This window comes from Myotis daubentonii, chromosome 18 (assembly GCF_963259705.1).
Source record: "Myotis daubentonii chromosome 18, mMyoDau2.1, whole genome shotgun sequence".
In the NCBI taxonomy this organism is placed as follows: Eukaryota; Metazoa; Chordata; class Mammalia; order Chiroptera; family Vespertilionidae; genus Myotis; species Myotis daubentonii.
Genome location: NC_081857.1, coordinates 35,067,015 through 35,082,461, shown reverse-complemented (window position 1 = coordinate 35,082,461; position 15,447 = coordinate 35,067,015). Strand labels below are relative to the sequence as shown.

The 15,447-nt window shown below is 47.1% G+C and overlaps 1 protein-coding gene across 7 annotated transcripts in view; it reads left to right on the top strand.

Annotated features, from left to right (window-relative positions):
• SLC22A15 (solute carrier family 22 member 15) overlaps positions 1 to 13,021 on the top strand; it is a 41,115-nt gene extending 28,094 nt beyond the window's left edge. For 3 of the 7 annotated variants that reach the window (XM_059673321.1, XM_059673320.1, XM_059673323.1), the window contains exons 8-11: positions 3,897 to 4,017; positions 5,621 to 5,693; positions 7,121 to 7,309; positions 7,856 to 9,997. In XM_059673321.1, the coding sequence (XP_059529304.1) occupies positions 3,897 to 4,017; positions 5,621 to 5,693; positions 7,121 to 7,309; positions 7,856 to 7,942 (470 nt within the window). In that variant the 3' untranslated portion in view covers positions 7,943 to 9,997. Of the gene's footprint in view, positions 1 to 3,896; positions 4,018 to 5,620; positions 5,694 to 5,965; positions 6,640 to 7,120; positions 7,310 to 7,855; positions 9,998 to 12,148; positions 12,472 to 12,898 lie in introns of those variants that run through there. The other 4 variants (XM_059673317.1, XM_059673318.1, XM_059673316.1 and 1 more) reach the window with 4 other exon arrangements.
• Positions 13,022 to 15,447: the final 2,426 nt, after the last annotated feature.

Here is a 15,447-nt window from a genome sequence, read left to right as displayed (position 1 = left end):
CCTTTCTCTCCCTCTCCCTTCCTCTCTGAAATCAATAACAATATATTAAAAAAAAAAGATATCCATTCTCCCCCAATCAATCCATTTTCAGCACAATCCCAATAAAATTTCCAGCAGGCTTCTTTTTGTTGATTGATAATGACAAGTGGGCACCTAAAATTTTATGGAAATCCAAAGGATCTAGAATCCCCAAGGTTAAGTTAGAGGACTTACCCTGCCTGATAAAAAAATGACTATTAGTTACATGAATCAAGGCTGTATGATACTGGCATAGGATTGGTTGTATAGATAATGGAACAGCGTTGAGTATGAAATAGATCCACATATATGGCCAGTTGATTTTTTTTTTTTTTGAGAACGAGGTTGAGATTTTATTCACCTTTAGAAAATGTTTTATCTAGTTATACATAGAGAAAATACACATGGTTAAGTGATTTTTAACACAGATAAGTCAACTCAATGAGAAAAAGGTCATCTTTCCATCAAATGGTGGCAGGCTGAGGGGCATGCTCTGGGGGCCTGTGGCTGAGCCAGGCTCCCCAGACGGGCCACAGCTGGAAGTGTCCGGAGCCTCACGGGGGAGGAGGCCCTCGTCCAGCCTTGGATCTCGTGGGTGTAGATGATGAGCTGTCTGTGATGTCCGTTTCCAGTGTGGCCACCCCTGGCCTGTTGGGAAAGGGTAGTGTGTCTCCATGCAGCTCTGCACGATGCCTTCTGGTGTGGGTTGAAAACAGACCGAGCCATTGGCAATCAGGCACATGTGCACATTCCTGTTGGCTTCAGCGCCGCCCAATACCCGTTCCTGACTCACTCCGTTTTCTGGAGAATAATTGAAGGATTTCATCTGCCCGCACAACTGGTTTAATTGAAGTTGTTAGCTCACAAGAGTCCAGATACAGATCTCGGGGTAGGTGCAGAGGCAGGGATCTTTTTCCAGGAGCCCCTCAGGGATTAACATAATATATCCAGTACTTCACATCCCAGACAGCTCCTTCCAGAGAGCCTGGCGGGAGGAGGAGCAGCCCAGATGGCGGCTGGCAGTGCTGGGCCGCGGTGTGCAGGCGCCATCTTTAAAGCAAATGAAGATTTATTTCCTTGTCAAGCAGCGGAGCTGAAACATATTGCAGAACGGAGTGTATGGCAGGCCTCCGCACACAGGTTCTTTTCACTGAATTAGTCCCTCTCATGAGGATTCAATAGTGCATGGCGAGTAATATTTTTAAAACTGCACTCAATTGTCAGCAAATGCTGGTTGAACAATATATTCAAAATACCTCTTAAAATTAAAAAAATATATAAATTATGGAGCATGCGAGATTTTCTATGCAGTAGGATATGCTTTTTCTTTCATGTGCTAGGTAAAAGTATTTGCAGCCCTGGCCAGTTTGGCTCAGTGGATAGAGCATCAGCCCCTGGACTGAAGGGTCCCGGGTTCGATTCCAGTCAAGGGCACGTACCTCAGGTGCAGGCTCCATCCCTCGCCCATACAGGAGGCAACCAATCGATGTGTATCTCTCTGTCTCTCCGCCTCCCTCCCACTCTCTCTAAAAGTCAATGGAAAAATAGACCTTCGCGTGAGGGTTAACAACAACAACAAAATAAGTATTTGCTACATTCTGTTAAATCCTGAAATGCAGAAGGAACTGCCTTGTAAGGGTCACTCCAGGAAAAGTTTATAAGAGAAGAAATAACCTCTACAGGATAACATTTCTTTTACCAAAATAAAACTTTATAAAAACAATAATCCCTGTCATGGTCCTGCCACTGATTTGTTCAACAAATATTGAGCGAGCATCACTGAGCATCTTACTATGGGAGATGCTGCAAGCAAACTAGACCCGCCTTCGCCTGCGCTAACTCGAAATACATTGTGGGCAGACCAGGTGGAAGAGCAAGCACCTGCAAGGGAGCCTGGCGCATGCCGGTTGAGTGGATTGGTAAATAGGGGCAGTGAAGGTCCAAGGAAGGAGAGGGCATTGCGTATTTGAGTCATTTAAGGGAACAGTGGTCTGTGTGAGCCATGCACGCAGTCCCAGGGAAGGGGCCGGGCGTGTTCTCTTGGGCAGAAATGTCAAGGAGGATGCGAGGCAATTACCTTGGTGATCAGGACATCGCTCTTGACCGTCACAAGCAGGCATTTCAGGGGAGGATGGCCTCGGGAGCCACATGGTGGTGAGTGACGGGCAGCTGCCTCTGAGGAAGTGGAGGGTGGTCACTCGCTGGAGATGTTTGATAGTGAAGCGGGGGAAAGTACAACAGAGACGATGAGCATCTTTTCTTCTCTCGGGAGAAATTTGTTATTTTGGAGGTAGAAGCTGGTGAGTGAGTGAAGAGGGGAGGTTAACGATGTTTGAAAGGGAACAGTCCTGCATTTTTAATACTGCACTCAATTGTCAGCAAATGCTAGTGGAACAATATATACAAAATATCTCTTAAAATTAAAAAATAAATGTAAATTATGTAGCATGAGAGATTTTCTATGCAATAGGATATATTTTATATAATAAAGAGCTAATATGCTAATTAGACTGGATGATGGAATGACCTTCCAGAACAACCAGGGGGCGAGGCCGCGGGGCCTCAAGGCAGCCAGGGCACGACGGCCGAGCCTCTTGCACGAATTTCCTGCATCAGGCCTCTAGTTAAATTACAAAGTCCCAGAGGGGATATTGTTAATAGAGGAAAGACCCACAGGAAAACTGATTGTATTTTTTTTATTTTTAAATATATTTTTATTGATTTCAGAGAGGAAGGAAGAGGGAGAGAGAGATAGAAACATCAATGATGAGAGAGAATCATTGATTGGCTGCCTCCTGCACGCCCCCCACAGGGGATCGAGCCTGCAACTTAGGCATGTGCCCCTGACCAGAATCGAACCTGGGACCCTTCAGTCCGCAGGCTGATGCTCTATCCACCAAGCCAAACCGGCTAGGGCTGACTGTATTTTCAAAAGAGAAGTGAACTGGCATAAAATGTATTTCTTCATGTTATGTGAAAACGGGACATTAAGAAACTCAAATATCATTGATTAGTAACTCAAGTAAGTTGGGGAGGAGGAAGGATCGAAAGTGGTTCTATATTTAATTCTCTTTTTTTTCCACGAACATTGATGTTTCATTTCTCTGGTAGTGATTTAATGGGATTATTCCTAATTTTTGCAATGGGACACCAAGGATGGCCAATGGAAGAGGCGCTTTCCTGGCCCTCAGCCCTCGCCCCTGCTCATCTTCTCTGTCAGCCTGAACGCCCACTGCCAGCGCTGGCTGTGCTGACCACTGTTTTATTTATTTTTTATTTTTTAAATATATTTTTATTGATTTCAGAGAGGAAGGGAGAAGGGAGAGTGAGACAGAGATACATCAATGATGAGAGAGAATCATTGATTGGCTGCCTCCTGCACACACCACACTGGGGATCAAGCCTACAACCTGGGCGTGTGCCCTGACCAGGAATCAAATCATGACCTCCTGGTTCATAGGTCGATGCTCAACCACTGAGCCACGCCGGCCAGGCCCGACCATTTACAGCATTGATTGTTGAACAAGGTTGGGAAGAAAGGAGACGCAGTTACCGTCTGTGGTCCATGAAGCGGACAGTTTCCCGGCGGCTCACGCTCCTCCAGTGGGGATGTTTTCAGGGAGCCCTGTCCTTCGGGAGGGAGTGCGGGTTGGTCACAGAGCACCTCACCATGTGAGACTCCGTGGAACAGCAGCACAGCGGGACGTACCTGCATGTGTGTGGGGGAGCGCTACACCTCTGAACACGGATTCACTGACATTCCCTCCTGGCTGTTCCAGATCCGCATGAATGCCCCTCCCTCCTTCAAAACGAGATGTGTCGTTTCTAAAAGCCTAGTTCCAGCAACGACCTCACGGGTGTCACCCTTTGCTCCTCAGACACGGGCGTGTTCGCCGTGGTGAACAGCCGGTCCTTGTCTCTGCTGGGGAAGCTGACCATCAGCGCCGCCTTCAATGTTGTGTACATCTACACCTCTGAGCTCTACCCTACAGTCATCAGGTACGCGTCCCACAGCCTCCCTCCCACACACACAGCCTCCCTCCCACACACACAGCCTCCGTCCCACACACACAGCCTCCCTCCCACACACACAGCCTCCGTCCCACACACACAGCCTCCCTCCCCCACACACAGCCTCCGTCCCACACACACAGCCTCCGTCCCACACACACAGCCTCCGTCCCACACACACAGCCTCCGTCCCACAAACACAGCCTCCCTCCCACACACACAGCCTCCCTCCCCCACACACAGCCTCCGTCCCACACACACAGCCTCCCTCCCCCACACACAGCCTCCGTCCCACACACACAGCCTCCCTCCCACACACACAGCCTCCTTCCCACACACACAGCCTCCCTCCCACACACACAGCCTCCGTCCCACACACACAGCCTCCCTCCCACACACACAGCCTCCGTCCCACACACACAGCCTCCCTCCCACACACACAGCCTCCTTCCCACACACACAGCCTCCCTCCCACACACACAGCCTCCGTCCCACACACACAGCCTCCCTCCCACACACACAGCCTCCCTCCCACACACACAGCCTCCCTCCCACACACACAGCCTCCCTCCCACACACAGCCTGCCTTGTGGCCTACGTGCTTGCATCCCAGTGCGGCCAGCAGCAGGTCAGCAAGCAGGCGGAGCTCAGAAACTCTGTGTGGGTGGCTCTCGGCTCCCTGGTGAAGAAATTGTAGCTTCACTTGAGCTGAATTCTCTCATGGAAATCGTGAGATGAGGACTGTGTTCTGAACATGTCCTGTCGCCCAAATAGTGCTCGAATGTCATCTCATTTTGGTGACTTCATTTCTTAATAAAGTCACCCATCCCATGTCAAGGCACATGACAGGCAAGGGGACAAAGTCTCTGTTCTCACAGAGCCTACATTTTAGTGCAAAATATACACATTTTAAAAATTAAATTTATTAGGGCCACATTGGCTAATAACATTCTAAGATATACACATTTTAAAGAGGACAATTCCATAGAGGCATAAGTAAATGTCAGGTATACATAGTAGGTGGATTTAATGAGTAGGACAGGCTTATATTAAAAAGAACCTATTCCATCCCAAGTTTCCCCACATAAAATGGGCCTGAAAACAAAAACCAACAAATGTGAAGGCCCGGGATGCACCTCAGTCCTCACGGAACTGCCCCTGTGAGCTGGGCCGGATTCCCTCAGTCGCACTTGCCAGGGGTGCGTGTGGGAGGCAACCAATGGATGTGTCTCTCTCACATCAATGTTTCCCTCCCCTCCATTCTCTTTAAAAAAAAAAAAAAAATCAATGGAAAAATATCCTCAGGTGAGGATGGAAAAAAAAAGGTACCAATGCAGGTCCTCATCCTTCGTCCCACGTGGAGCAGAGGCTCCGTGGCTGCGTCCAGTGGCTTCCACGCTGGGCGGTCAGTCACAGACACCGGCAGCACCGCAGGGCTCGTGGGCGGCACTGCTCTCTGGGACCCCGAGTGTTTCCTGCAGGATGTTGTTCTAGGCCCACCCCCCCCCCCACACACACGCACACACCCCAGGGTCTTCAGATTGCCCCCCCCAGAACTTACTGAATTTTGCCACTTTGTTCTGCCTTTCAGGAACGTTGGGCTTGGCGCCTGCTCCATGTTCTCCCGCGTCGGTGGGATCATTGCTCCCTTCGTCCCCTCTCTGGTTGGTTTGTTCCTCCTCGCCTTGTTTTTCTCGATTCTCTGCTTTGGGGATGCCTGTGGGTTTGCGTAGAAAGAGGTCATGGGCCGCTGCCATTTAAGATCAGCCCGACGTACCCGGGACCGTGTGCCGCTCATCCGTGCTCTCCGGACCCTCAGCTGAAGCCAGCTGGTCCCTTGTCCCCATTCACAAGCTAGTCCATTAGGGAGCGCTTATGAGGCATCTGCCGTGTGCGGGCTCCGTGCTCAGCTCCCTCCCTATGTCGCCTCCTGCAGTCACAGCCACACAGAGGCGGGCGGTGTGCAACCCTGATTAGAGGTGAGAATGCAGCAGGAAGAGGTGACATACCTCCCCGCGCACACCACTTGGAAAAGAAACTCAGAGGAGAAACACGCCTAGCAGTGTGTCCATGAATGCTTCCTGCCATTTTCTAAATGTAACAGTCAGAGCGAAGAGTTAGACTTAAATGACAGCCCGAATCCTTCCCGCCAGGAAGGGCTCAGGCTCAGCTCGGGGCCCGCGGAGACCGGGCCATCTCTGCCGGGTCTGACCTAGGACTCCCCACCTAGACTCGCGGGGACAGGTTTGGGTGGTGCTTCTGGATGTTCTGGGGACAACTGTTCACCACCCACCGCCTCCTCGCCTCGGACATCTCGGAAACGCACCGTAGCTGTTCCTTGTTTTGGGTTTCGATGCACTTCCTTTTTCTGAGTATCTCTCCCCGTGTCTCGTGCTTCATTTGAGGTTACAAGACCCTTCTTTCGAAGGACTCATATGAGTTCCCTCTAAAGCATGCCTGACATTAGGGTTCGTGGTTAAAGACCCACCTTCGGCTGCCACCCTGGAGCATGGAGACCCAGCTCTGGGTCTCTGTTGGCTCCCGCCAAGCAGAGAAGAGGCGAGAGCGTGTGTTCACTTTGATTGAGCAACACGCCCATGTGCTGGACCTGTGTTTGCCCAGAGGCGGCCAGAGGTCAGAGATCCTGTTGCTCCCCGTCCTGTACCCTCCTCTCCCTCCCCCTCCCCCTCCTCCTTTTCCATCATCTCTTCACTTTTGAAAAATCAGCAAAACTGCCAGCAGCAAATATCGGGGCGTGTCCTAAGTGAAGAGCATGTGCTGCAAGCTGCGCCCCTGGAACGGAAGCTGAGCCCCAGGTTCCCTGCGAACTCTGGCCGTGGGGGCTGGCCGCCCCGCCCCCAGGGGGTGCCCCATGCAGAGCACAGCCTGCCCTGACCTCCAGGGCTGTTACTCTCTCACTCCCCTCCTGTGCCTGAGGGATCGCCATCCCCAGGGCCATTCTCTCTGGGGAGAGACTGGTTTGTAGTGTATCCGGTGGAAGGCATGGGCGGGGCAGTAAGCAGGACGGATCATCTCCAGGGAAACTAATGCTGAGTTTCTGTTTGTTTCCATTCCACTCCCTGCCCCACAGAAATATGTGCAGTGGTCTTTACCTTTCATTGTCTTTGGAGCCACGGGCCTGGCCGCGGGCCTGCTGAGTCTGTTATTGCCTGAAACCCTGAACACCCCGTTGCTGGAGACCGTTTCTGACCTCCAGGTGTACTCCTACCGGAGTCTGGGGGACGAAGCTCTGTCTTTGCAGACCCTGGACGTCCCACAGGTATGGCCGTGTCCTACACATTCAGAATCACCACTCAGAGGACAATAGTTCTTTTTAAACATGTATTTTTATTGATTTCAGAGAGGAAGGGGAAGGGATAGAGTCAGAAACATCCATGATGAGAGAGAATCATAGATCGGCTGCCTCCTGCACGCCCCTCACTGGGGATTGAGCCCACCACCCGGGCCTGTGCCCTGACCAGGAATCCAACCGTGACCTCCTGGTTCCTAGGTTGACGCTCAACCACTGAGCCACACAGGCTGGGCAATGATGGTCATTTTTCTTTGGGCGGGGGAGGGGGAAGTGTGTCTGGTTAGAGGAAACAGATCTGAGCAAAACTCATGGAAAAAAAGGTGGGGTGTCATAGCAACTGCTTTTCAGAGAAATAAAGATGATTGATGGTTCACTAGCTTTCTTAGGACACCTTGGGCTAATTCCTAGGAGAATAGATGTCACAGAGAGACGTGTCAGTTAGACGCTCGATAGTAATTCTCATTTTGGAAACGTCAGGACATCCTTTCACGCCGCTGTCCTCTCCTGTTGCAGTCTGCGGACAAGGGCGGCGCTCCAGGGAGCGAGAGCGAAGAGGAAGAGTTTTATGATGCGGACGAAGGGACTCACATGATCAAGTGAGAGGCCCCAGGTTCCGCCTCCGGGGCAGGGGGCCATCTTCCGTGCCTCCGGCAAAGGCAGGTTCTGCCGGGACCTGGAGAGAGCTGGGCTCAGACACCGGTCAAAGGTGCCCCGCTTCAGGACTGACTGTTTCCAGGCACAGATCGAGCTGGAGAAGAGAGTTCCTGAGCGAGGCCATCACTGCATTGAGGCCATAGATGTTACTGTGTCCAGCATCCGGGTTTAGCTGAGAATCACGACCTCTGGCCTGACGCTCAAATCCACAGCCAGAGCGGCAAACCCACCTGTTTCTAGAAGTGCGATCGGGCTGCTGTTCCTTCATCAGGACCTGAAGGCAGATATGTGAAAAGTTTTTCTCACCGTTTCAGTAACAGAAGATAAACACCCTTAAGGTTTCATTGCTAGGTCCTTAACGATTCATCTTTATATCCTATTTGACGTCTCCCCTCACCGGTTGCTCCTCACCAGGAATCTGTGAGGCACGCTGGCCTGCGCAGAGGAAAACCCAGCCTCTGTGTGGCCCGGGGCCCCCCTCCCGAAATCTGCGGCCTCGCCTTGGTTTGCAGCCTCCTGGTGGGCTTGAGCTCCGTGTGTCTTCAGTCCCACAGAGAATCCTCTAGGAAAAGCCAACTGTACCAACACGTTCTCGGTCAGAGGTTGCCTGCGACTCCCTGTGAGCCCCCGTCAACGCTCCGATTGTGGAATTTCTTCAGTTCCCACTGTGTGCCCCTCTGGGAAAATTCCATTGCAGATTCTAGTGCCAGCAGTGGCTTCAAAATCACGCCCAGTGCCTGACGGAGTTTTATCAGGGTGGAGGGCACTTACCAAAAATGACATGCTGAGCACGTGGACGTTGGAGGTGAGGGGGGAAGGTGCCATTTTTAATAAGGAAGAAGAGAAAATGACCTTCCACAAGTTTTAAATGTGCTTTGTTTTCAGTGTCATGCAGTGAGGGACTTGGGCAACGTTTAAGAACTTGAACCCTTCTAGTCCGAGGCCCGCCCCTCCCCGTGTAGTCAAGTGGAAGGCACAGTAATTTCATAGGAAAACTTGGTTTTTCACTAAGTACTACCAACTTTCAAGAAAATCAAAATCATACTGAGTTTCCTAAAATCTTGCACTAAGAAGATCTGTTTCCCCATGAAACTTGACTGTTACCTCACATCAGAATATTCACCCCGAGTCAGTGGGTTGGGGAGCAGTGCTTTAAGTCACTTTCCCACCCAGGAAAATGTGTGTTTTCAGAATTGCCATTTCTACTGATCTCTTAGAGAGAGAGATTGCATTAGAGGAAAAGAGATGACATCACTGTGATTGCTTCTGGGAACTGGGAGGCGTCACCCCATCAGCTGCAGCACTCTCCTGTTCTTCCGCATCGGCCTCTTGGTTCGCACTGTATCCGTCTGTCCTCTGTATTTGCTGAAGGGTTTTCATGTTCCTTACGCCCTGACGATGTGCTGCGCTCTTCATAAGCAGGGCATCTCAACCACGTTTTACATCTCTCTGCTACGCCCAGAACGTGGGCCTGGATGCCGTAGGGACTAGTAAGGGGCACTGTTTCGCCTTCAGGGAGGTTATGGAACTCCTCCCAGTGTTGTAAAGCCCGGGCAGATGCGACCCAAACCCCCAGATTGGGGAGTCCTGCTTCTGCGTCTCTGGAAGCAAGACCCTGTCCACCACCTGCGAGGAAGAACTTGCAAGGACACTTAGCTCTCTCCGATGGTCGGGGCATTCAAAATAAAACAATAAACTAAGACACTTGTGGTTTGGGGTCGTTTGGAGCTCTTTCTTTGCATTGTAAGAGTAATGCATCCCATTATAGAAAAGTTGGAAACCAGAATTTAAAGAATGTCTTACTCATCGGCTCAATACCCAGCGACAGCCAGTGTTGACTTGGTTCTATTTGAAGACCAGTTAGGACTCTGTCTCTGGGTTGGCACTGAGGTTCCCTCTGCCCCTGGCTGAATAGAACAGAGCTAGCAAGTCAGTTATTGATGTGGTAACGATTGGGTTTCTATATCAAATAATATAAAATTAGGTTCTCACCATAATAAATGCCAAATGAGTTGAAGGCCTAAATTAAAAGAACACAAAACTTTAAAACTATTTTAAAGAGATATCAGAGAATAACAGACCTTGAGGGATAGATGGATTTCTCAGGCAACAAGTAAAAAAATCAGCCCCAGCCAGTTTGGCTCCGTGGAAAGAGCATCAACCTGTGGACTGAAGAGTCCTGGGTTCGATTCCAGTCAAGGGCATGTACCTCGCTTGCAGGCTGCATCCCCGGCCCTGGTCAGGGCATGTGGAAAGGCAATCAATCAATGTATCTCGCTCACATTGATGTTTCCCTCTCTCTCTCTCTCCCTCCCCCCTTCCACTCTCTCTAAAAATCAATGGAAAAATATCCTCAGATGAGGATTAATAAATATATATACATATTTTAAAAAGAAACAAAAAAATCACAAATTATTTTTAAAAAAGAAAAGAGTGATAGATTGACGACATCTAACTTTAAATTTTCTATCTATATGACTAACCACACCTCAAAGTTAACAGAAAAGCAATAGATTTGGGGAAAGTATTTGCAACTTCTTTAAGAGACAAGGATTAATATCCAGAATATATTAAAAATTAGTGAAATCAGAAAGAAAAGCTCACAAAAAAATCCTTTAGGCAATTCCTCAGCCTCCCTGGAGAATCAGAGAAATGCAAGTTGGAACAAAAATATTTAAAATCCATAAGATTCGGGGAGGGGGGGGTCATAAAATCAAAACGTGAAGATATAGAGAAAAGAATGTACTTACATCCTGATGGAAGCATAAATGTATTCAACAACATACCAATAGCAGCCAGTTGAAAATGTGCATATTCTATGATATAGAAATTCTGCTCTATGTCCATGTTGTGGATCTTTTTTCAGATATTTTGATTGTAACCCATCATAAGAAAAGTGTTTTACACTATGACACGTACAATACACAAACCTACATACATGTCCGTGTGTGTGTGTGTATCTCCAAAATTTTATAGAATAATACTTAGCCTGTATTCTGTATTGTCTTTTCTCTGCCGTTTTACTTTAAAATGAAAAGAATTCTGGTGAAAACACACAAGTGATTTCACAGTTCACAAGCAGACCAGAACATGCAGGTGGAAAAAATGAAACATCACACCGTCAGCATTTTCCTTATTACTTACCTAGTGCACAAGTGCAAGGAGGTGTGTACAAAGATGTCCACTGTAGTTGCAGTGAAAAGTGACATTAAATACCTTCCCTAAGCAAATGTATAGATACTATTTTATATTCATAGAATGGAATGAGTAACATAGGAGTTCTGTGTATTGAGGTGGATGGATCCCAACAACATGGACCCAAATGCGGCAAATTTTTGCTAGATCAAGGTCATTTCAAGGTTAAATTATTTAGTGAATGACTGGAGTCCTTGCTCATTAAAGAGATTCAAATGCTTTTTATGTCATACTTCACAATCAAGACTGTTGATATTGTCTTGTAGAAATACAGAAGTATCACAGTTATTCTCACCGTGAAGAGGAGCTATTCCTCTTCCCTGTGGGCCTGAATTTCTTTGGAACAAGCGTTTTGCATCATGGAAACATTTGGAAAACTTTTCAGCTGAGACCCTAGAGCTCTGTAGGATAAAGCTTAGGAGACATTACTTATCTATTGAAAAATCTCAAGGGCAGACGAAGCCAGATAGTCATACAGTAACCAGTCTAAGCCCCTCAGAACAATTGATTTCAAATAGAATAGATTCCAGTGGAATCGCTTCGCTTCAAAATACAACTTCAAGAAGTTGAATGAAATGAATGTGTAAGATGGCAAAAAAAAAAATGTACACCCAACTTGGAGGGAAGCTTAATAAATGAATGCCAATAGGTGGACAGAGCTTCCAGAAACCACTATAGAGGCAGTATGCAGAGGAAGCCCATTGCTGTAGTACAGAGAGCAAAAGCCTTAATATTAGAACATCGGTTGATGTTATACATTAGAATAACAGACTTTTAAATTTAATTTTTAAATTAAATGTATTGGGGTGACATTGGTTATATTAGGGTTTTTTAATCCTTGCAGCTCAACTATTCTTGCTGGTGATAATACAGCAGGTCCCTATTTTCCTAGAGCCACTTTAATTATGAATGCATTTCACCACAGATAGGAATTCGCTCTCCTGTTTGCTGTTGCAGGTGGCACACCTCCATTTAATCGTGTAGCAGGATCAAGCGGTACGTGTCTGAATGTCAAAGAAGAGGGTGCAGAACACGTGGCCCGCTGCCCACAGCTGGCGTGTGATCTGACCAGCAGCTTTCCTTTTCCATGCTAGTCCTTTTTTTAATTTTTCTGACAATTTTATTAAATGTATTAGGGTAACATTGGTTAATTAATAAGATTATGTAGGTTTCAAGCGTATACTCCTGTTATACGTCATCTGTAGATTGTATTGTGTGTTCATCACCCAAAGTCAAGTCACCATATATTTGACCCCCTTTTCCTCCCTCGACCCCCCCTTTCCCTCTGGTCACTACCATACTGTTGTCTGTGTCTGTGAGTTTTTTGTTTGTCTTGTTTGTTCGTTTGTTGCTAGGAGTCAAAACACATGGCTCTCAACTTTTTCCATCGGACTTATTTTCTTAGCATGAGATTCTCAAGGTCAGTAGTACTGAAGAAATACTAACAACATCTCACCCATGATCCTTTCTTGAGGAAACAGATGGACTGTCATCAGCAAATACGTTAAAGTCTCACATCTATTTGCTTGATAATACAAAACAGGAAAACAATGACCTGCAATGAAGTATGCCTGTCATACGCTTGCTTCTAGTGCAACATAGATTGGAAAACTTAATTCTAAAGTTTATAGAGAAGAACAGCAGAGAGCAGTTCATTTTGAGTAATATTCTTCCCATTTCTTATGGTAATTAATTTTTCCATTATAGTTTCCTCTGATTGGATACTATAACCGAGGGAGAAGAGGAGGATGAAGATCATCCGCTTTTACAGGAAGAAGGGCAGCAGAAAACAGGTTAGGAAGCGACAATCACGCTGACTTTTCCATAAAGACTCCCAAGGACCTTCTTAGTAATTGAGGGTTGTATTAGTTTCCTACTGATGCTGTAACAAATGACCACACACCTAGTGGCTTCAGACCACACAAACTTACTCCATTATGGTCCCGGAGGTCAGACAACAAATGAATCTTACGGGGGTAAAACAATTATGTCAGCAGAGCCGGTTTCTTCTGATTCTCCAGAAGAATCCATTCCTTGTCTCTTGCAGCTCCTGGAGGCTACAGCATTGCTTGGTCCTGGCCTCATCCCTCCAGTCTCTGCTTCTGTGGTCGCTTAGCCTTCATCTCACTCTGGTCTCCTGCCTCCCCCTGTAAGGAAGGGCCCACCGAGATAACTCAGGCCTCTCTCTCCACTTGAAGATCCGTACCTTTTGCCATAAAAGGTAACATTCAGGGGTTATGGGGAGTAGAATGGAGATCTCTTTGGGGGCCGTTATTTAGCCTATCCCAGGTGTCTTTTTTGAAAATTAGATTTATTGGGGTGACATATAGGTTTCAGGTGTGGATTTCTATGTTACAAGATCTGTATATTGCACTGTGTGCCCACCACCCAAAGTCAATCATCCTCCATCACCATATATTGGGCCCTTCCACCCCCGCCCCACCCACCCCCTTCCCTCTGGCCACCACCACCCTGCTGTTTGATACCACAGGTGTGTTATGTGTATCAGCAAGTGATCCTAACTAGAGGGAACCTGTTGGAGTCTTCAGTGTATAATTTTAAGTTTTATAAAATAACCTAGTCATCGTCAGGAGAAGCCAGCCCCAGGCCCTGGTAACAGCCTCAAATCTGCATCTATTAGTATTATTGATCTTATTGACTCCCACTTACTGTTTGAAAGGATGAATTTTAACCCCACTAAGCCTTCATTTCTGAGTTTATTTTTGCTGCATCTTAACAATTTCCAGCAGGTTTTTTAAAAATGAAAACCAGTGCTGTTATTACCTCTGCTTTGCTGTGTGCTCTTAAGCATCCCCAAGTTTCCATTATAGCGCTTATGGTGATTTAATACATCATGGTGCCTCCCCTGGTAGGTCATAAGCTCTGTGAAAACTGGGTACATGTCTTCTTTCGTTCCTAGTGCATGGACCCAGTGTGTCCTAGGCATTCAAATGTTTCTGAAAGAACGCATAAATCTTTCACCATTTTTCCATATGAGCGCTGTTGCTACCTCACATTGAAAAGCAAACAAAGGCTGTATCCTATTCATCTTAGTAACTCTAAGAACTAGCACAATATCTAGAACACTGTAGGCATTTATTAACTTTTTAAAAGTTATATGCATGCCCAGGCATAAGGCAGTCAGGATTGACTTAACTGGTCCATCAGGTAATGTACTCAAAAGGGACACTTCACCAAAGTCCATCTGAGGGGGAGGCCTATGGATTACTTAGCTTCAGGAAAGCCCCTTATAGATAACCAGAAGAACCTTCATTCCAGCGCACCCTTCTTATTCCTTAATCTCACCATTCTGTGCAAAGTTAGAGTTAAGATTAGAATACATTTAAGAGAGAAACGATCCCTTTTAGCAGGGTCTCAGGTTTCTACCTTGAAAATGGAAGTAAGCAAAGAAGGATTGATTATTAAATAAATTGTCCATGTACTTCTAGACATTACTAAAGTACCATTCACCCTACTGGTTGTAGAATAAATGAATTTGATGATTTTTAAAACGGAGACCTCTCCCTGCCCCCACTGAGAGGCAGTCTACCCATGAAGGTGTTCTTGAGAGGAAATTTTGGCATAACCATCGATGTTATACATTCAGTTCTCTTAAAATAATTCATCAGGGAAACACACATAACAAGTCTGGAAATACTGTCCATTTGATTCCAGGCACGTAAGGGATCAGCACATTAAGAAAAAAAAAATCAGCCCTAGCTGGTTTGGCTCAGTGTATAGAGCGTCGGCCTGCAGACTGAAGGGTCCAGGTTTGATTCCAGTCAAGGGCATGTACCTCGGTTGCAGGCTCAATACTTGTCCCTGGTTGGGGTGTGTGTGGGAGGCAACCTATCGATGTGTCTTCCTTACATCGATGTTTCTCTCTTTCTGTCTCACCCCTCGGGTGAGGATTAACAAAAAAGAAGAAAAAATCATTAGGTATTGGATCAATGTCTCGATTTTTCTGTTTGCTTGGTAGCTGAAAAACTGACTCTCCTATGTTGACTAAAATGTAGGTCACCTTTGATTTATCAGAGAAATGCTTTGTCGGAGGAGTGACTGAAAGTGACGCCTACGGGGAAAGTTGGACAGTTGTGGTAGTTGAATTTATTTCCCCCTCCTGACACATCTCAGAAGAAGCCCTTTACTCACTGAGTAGGTTCCCAAACATCTTCAAGCAGAAACGTGACAAAGCAGCATCGTTCTCTCAGTGAAAGAATTTATGATCTTCCCAACCCGGTCCGTCAGGGGAGGGG